Below are 5,151 nucleotides of genomic sequence, written 5' to 3' on the forward strand. Positions count from 1 at the left end.
TAGTATGCCATTTAATTATTCAATTAATCCTTTAGCAAAACCTGTTTGTGTTGTTTCTAGTGTTTTTTTCTAACAATTGGAACATGGAATTTTAAGTTATCACATTCTGTCTTTAACTAATCAGAAACTTACGGTATTACATTCCAGTATCCCTCCCCTGCTTCATGCTCTTGTCACATACTTCACTTCTGCGTGTTATAACCAACACACGGTCATTATTTTCAATCATTATTTTTAAGCATATATCTATAATTCCATTTTTAAACACTGCATTTGTTTCTAACAAGCAAAGCCTTCCTATGAACATGGTGAATATTATAAACCTAATAAAATAAACATATACAATTTTGAATTTTCATCTTTATAATCACCATTAAATCTCTCACTGAAGTACTATACTCCATTAAAATTGAATCATAACTAATCTGTCACATATACCAAATTTGTATGCACTAATGTTCAATATACACAAATTATTCTTAAAATGTTCCAAAAAAATAATACCATTGGCTTTGTATTTTATTTTTTTTTCTTTAATTATTGTAATTATAAACATGCCCCGGTTTTTAAAATTACCTTCTAAGATGGTAGTTTTTACCAGGGATGCTGCTGCCCTCTAGGGGACATTTGTGGAATTTGATGGCATGTTTTTAGTCGTCATAGCGATGGAAGGATGCTCTAGTATTGGGCACATGGGGGTCAGGATGCCTGACACCCCGAAATGCGCAGGACAGTCGTCACAGCTAGAAGTTGTCCTGTACAAGCTTCAGAGGTCCCCTCATGTCAACAAAGAATTCATAGTTCCCTGCGCCTCGGACCTCACCACGTTTTACACGTAAGTAATTTTTGTGTGGTTTTGATACAGAATGAATTTTCCAGGAATTGCAATTACCTTGCAAATCAGGGAGACACTGTACTTTGCTGTGCCCTGAACTTTACCAAGATCTATTGACAATTTCAGAAAACAGTGTTTTGAGTAGCAATGTCACTCATGGTACCTGAATCAGTCTGTATGTGCAGCAGTCACATTCATGGTGCTTAGATATAGTTATATAGATAGGGATTATAGATATATTTCTTAATCCCTTGTTTCAAATGATCAAATATAAAAACTTCATAATTTTCAATTATATATTGTATTATCTTAAATATAAACTTAAATAAAGCAACTGATTTATTATATCTTCTGCTATAATAGTGCTTGAGCATATAAATATTGAAATAAATAACTTTTATTTCTCTTTTATATTACAGTGTTGGCAGTATACTGTGTGTAACTAGATGATGTTATGTATGAATTCCATTTCAGGATAGAAGAGATTATTACAAAGTATTTTTAAATCTCAAACAATCTATATGCAGCCCTGGGTTGACAGTTATGACACTGCTGTTCTGTACCCTGCGATGAACACTCAAGCGAGTGCCTGACAGGTAAAGGCCTAGAAGCAGCAACAACCCAGTAACAATGGACACCTAGCAGGCAGATGTTGATTTCAAATGCCATGCTCTCAGAAAGGGAGCCTGCCAGTTCTAGGACTGAAATAGACAAAATAAGCCTGCAGCATCATATAGTGCCAGACTGTAAGGAAGTTTTACACACACACACACTCACACTCACACCTATACAGATACCCCTACACACACTCACACATACACACTCACACACATACACATACTCACACACATACACACTCACACATATACACTCACACACATACACACACTCACACTCACACACACACATACAGACTCACACATACACACGTATACACACACTCACATACACACACACTCACACACCTACACAAATACATCCATACACACTCACACATACACACACTCACAAACACTCTCACACTCACACACACTCACACACACACACACACACACACTCCATGATGGGGTGCGTGTCAAAGAGACACAGGAACCAACTAAAAGACCGGCAATAGCCAAAGCAGGAAAAACTTGAGCAGCATATAAAGTACTATTGGATTCTAAACCAAAGTGTAAAATAAGTATCAATGAGCCCATACTGATGCAAACAAATGATTCAATCAATAAATAGGAGAGGAGAGAGCAGTCTCCCACGCAGAATTCCAAACCGCGGAAGGAGACTGCAGCTCCGCGCTCTGAGTGTGGGCTGTCCCCCGACCTCCTCCCACAGGGACGGGGCGGGTGGGGGGGGGGGCACCCTCAGACAGTGACAGACATGGGGGCCTTGCGAGGTGCCCTGGAAGGAAATGCGCCCAAATGAAGTGAAGTGCAGTGAGATATTGCGGGGTGGTTTGGGTTTTCTGGGTTTTGTCTTTGGTTGTGTGTCGGTGGGGCGGATTCAACTCGGAACCACGCCCCTGGCTGCGGCGTCCAGGCGCTTTAGGCTCTTTTCTCCTGGGCAGAGCCTTGGAGCAGGAGGGAAACACACCCCCGACCCCCCTCCACCCTCCCCATCCCCCTCACTCCCCTCCACCCGCCCCATCCTCCCACCCCCACCTCACCCACTCACCCCCCACCCCCCTCCAGCCTCCCCATCCCCACCACCCCCCTCCACCCTCTCCACCCACCCCCCACCATCTCGGGACCCGCAGCGGGAGCGGGCTGACACAGGCGGGTGCCGACGGGGTGCGGGCGGGGGAGCGGCGGGAGCGGTGGGGTGCGGGCGGGCGCGGGCGGACGCTGGCGGCGGGGTGCGGGCGGCGGGGTGCGGGCGGCGGGGTGCGGGCTGACGCGGGCGGACGCTGGCGGCGGGGTGCGGGCGGCGGGGTGCGGGCTGACGCGGGCGGACGCTGGCTGCGGGGTGCGGGCGGCGGGGTGCCGGCTGACGCGGGCGGCGGGGTGCGGGCGGCGGGGTGCGGGCTGACGCGGGCGGCGGGGTGCGGGCCGGGGAGCGGCGGGGTGCAGGCTGACGCGGGCGGACGCGGGCGGCGGGGTGCGGGCGGCGGGGTGTGGGCGGGGCAGAGGGCGGGGTGCAGGCGGCGGGGTGCGGGCTGGGGAGCGGCGGGGTGCGGGCGGGGGAGAGGGCGGGCTGACGCGGGCGGACACTGGGCGCCGAGGCGCAGGGACGCAGCGCGGTGCTGACGCGGGCGGACGCGGGGTCGCCGTCGGCTGCGGGGAAGCCAGGCCCACGGAGCAGCCGCCCTGCGCTGAGCGGCACCATGATCAGTGAGTCTCGCCTTCCCGCGGGGCGGCGGCCTGGGCGGGGGGTGGCCTCCCCGACTCCCACCGCTCCTCCAACAGCTAACTGCCCCCCTTGTGCCCCTAGAGAAAGCGGCTGCTGCTGTGGTCGGAGGAGGTGAGTGACTGGGTCCCCTCCATCGCCTGCCCTCCGGCCTCATCCTGGGGGGAGGGGCTTACCCACCGGCCTGCGGGCTCCGAGCCGGCGCCCCCCCCACCTCCAGCTGCCTGCGCCCCCTCCCGCGGGAGGTCACCCGGGTCCCCACTAGCTGCCCCTCTAGGTCTTCCTGGTGATGAGCCTGCGGGAAGGGGGTGCCATGGCTTATTTCACCCCCGCCACCCCATCCCCCCGCCTTTGCACACACAAACCCGAGGCCCAGCGAGGCTGGTGACGTCCGCAGTGTCACTCAGCAAGTGAGAGACCCGCTGGGGCTGTGCCGGGACCCCTGTGACTGCCCCACCTGCCCCGCACCCCCACCTTTTTCTTTCCCTGGCACCCCTCCAAGCTGCTGTCTCCCGGGGGGCTCAGGGCAGACGGGTAAGGGGGTGCTCAGGGGGTGCGCGCCCGGCGCCCGCGTGCCGACCCAGCCCCCTCCCGCAGCGGTGGCCGTGGGCGCGGTGCCCCTGGTGCTGGGCGCCATGGGCTTCACCGGCGCCGGCATCGCCGCCTCCTCCTTGGCCGCCAAGATGATGTCCGCGGCTGCCGTCGCCAACGGGGGCGGGGTCTCCGCCGGCGGCCTGGTGGCGACTCTGCAGTCGGTGGGTAGGTGTCCTGAGCTGCCGGGGCGGCATGTGGGGTGGGGAGGGAGGATCTGGGCCAGGGCGGGACTCAGCCTGGAGCCTGGGCTTGAGGGGGGGCCTGTCCTCTCCCCAGCTCCCTGGTCCTTTGTCTCCCCCTGTCTGTCCTCTTTCTGGCTCCCCAGTGAGGTTGGGAGTGGGGGGGAGCAGGGGGAGGAGGCTGGGGGGGGGGGGGGGGAAGGAGCCCAGGGCAAATGATGTCTGGGCTCTGGGTCCAACTCTACCCACAGCTGACACCTGGGTGGCCCAGGTGGGTCCCCTCGCTCTTGGGGCCTCAGGGGCCTCCGTGTAAAGTGGGGGGGGGGGGGGGGGGGGGGGGGACGGGACCTGAAGGTGGGAGCCTGGGGCCAGCTCTCCTCTGTCCCCACTGCCCATGAGTTCCCCATCTCCCCTCTCTCTGCCGCCCCAGCATCCTCTACCCAGAGCAGAGCCCTGGGGGTGTCAGGACCTACAGGAGGGACCCAGGTGGGGTCTCTGGGTTGGGATCTCCCGAGGGTCCCCCACGCTCACCCTCTCTTCTCCCCCAGGGGCAGCTGGACTCTCTGCGTCCTCCAACGCCCTCCTGGCCTCCGCTGGGTCCATTGTGGGCGCCTTGCTGGGAGGCTCAAAAAAGGCGCCCCTTTCCCCTCCCCCAGCTGGACCTGGGGCTGAAGGGGACCAGGCAGGAAAAAACGCACCCCAAGTTAACCCTCCGAACCGCCCCCTCAGCTCAGAGAAGCATCAGAAATAAAGGTCACGTGCACCCGCGCCTCCCTCTCTTCATTCCTGCAGCCCTGGTTGGGATGTTGTGAATTAGAGGTTCCTGGTCCCCTCCCCTTCCCCCACTTGCCTTGTCTCTCTCTCTCTCTCTCTCTCTCTCCCCCTTCCTCTCTAAAATCAATAAAAATAAATTTTTAAAAATTCACTTACATAAATAATAAATAAAATTGGAGCCCTAAGACTTCCGCTCGCACCCAGTGGGTGGTCTTGAGGAGGCCCCGCCTCGGCGTATCCACCCGGAGGGCCGCTCAGAGTGTGGAGAGCTGGAGAGCGGTCACGTCCAGCACCAAGAGAAAGCCGGACAGCCCACACAGCCCTGGCTTTTCCTGACCCCGAGACGGGTGAGTGCAGGCCGGCAGCTGGCCCAGCTGCCCACAGGACCAACTCATTCGTTATGGGCCCTTTCTTGGCTGCGGGTCTTTC

The 5,151-nt window shown here is 56.4% G+C and overlaps 1 protein-coding gene across 2 annotated transcripts; it reads left to right on the forward strand.

Moving 5' to 3' along the window:
- Positions 1 to 3,014: 3,014 nt before the first annotated feature.
- On the forward strand, positions 3,015 to 4,869 carry IFI27L2 (interferon alpha inducible protein 27 like 2). Of its 2 annotated transcripts, none has more exons than XM_070401712.1 (4): positions 3,015 to 3,159; positions 3,235 to 3,289; positions 3,773 to 3,934; positions 4,497 to 4,869. In XM_070401712.1, exons 3-4 carry the CDS (start codon positions 3,811 to 3,813, stop codon positions 4,697 to 4,699), a joined length of 327 nt encoding a protein of 108 aa, XP_070257813.1. In that variant the 5' UTR covers positions 3,015 to 3,159; positions 3,235 to 3,289; positions 3,773 to 3,810; the 3' UTR covers positions 4,700 to 4,869. The 2 variants fall into 2 exon arrangements, with proteins under 2 accessions (XP_070257813.1, XP_070257740.1); XM_070401639.1 differs by having other exon boundaries at positions 3,260 to 3,289.
- Positions 4,870 to 5,151: the final 282 nt, after the last annotated feature.

This window comes from Myotis yumanensis, unplaced genomic scaffold, assembly GCF_028538775.1.
Source record: "Myotis yumanensis isolate MYYU_CA2020_CCGP unplaced genomic scaffold, mMyoYum1.0.hap1 SCAF_1, whole genome shotgun sequence".
In the NCBI taxonomy this organism is placed as follows: Eukaryota; Metazoa; Chordata; class Mammalia; order Chiroptera; family Vespertilionidae; genus Myotis; species Myotis yumanensis.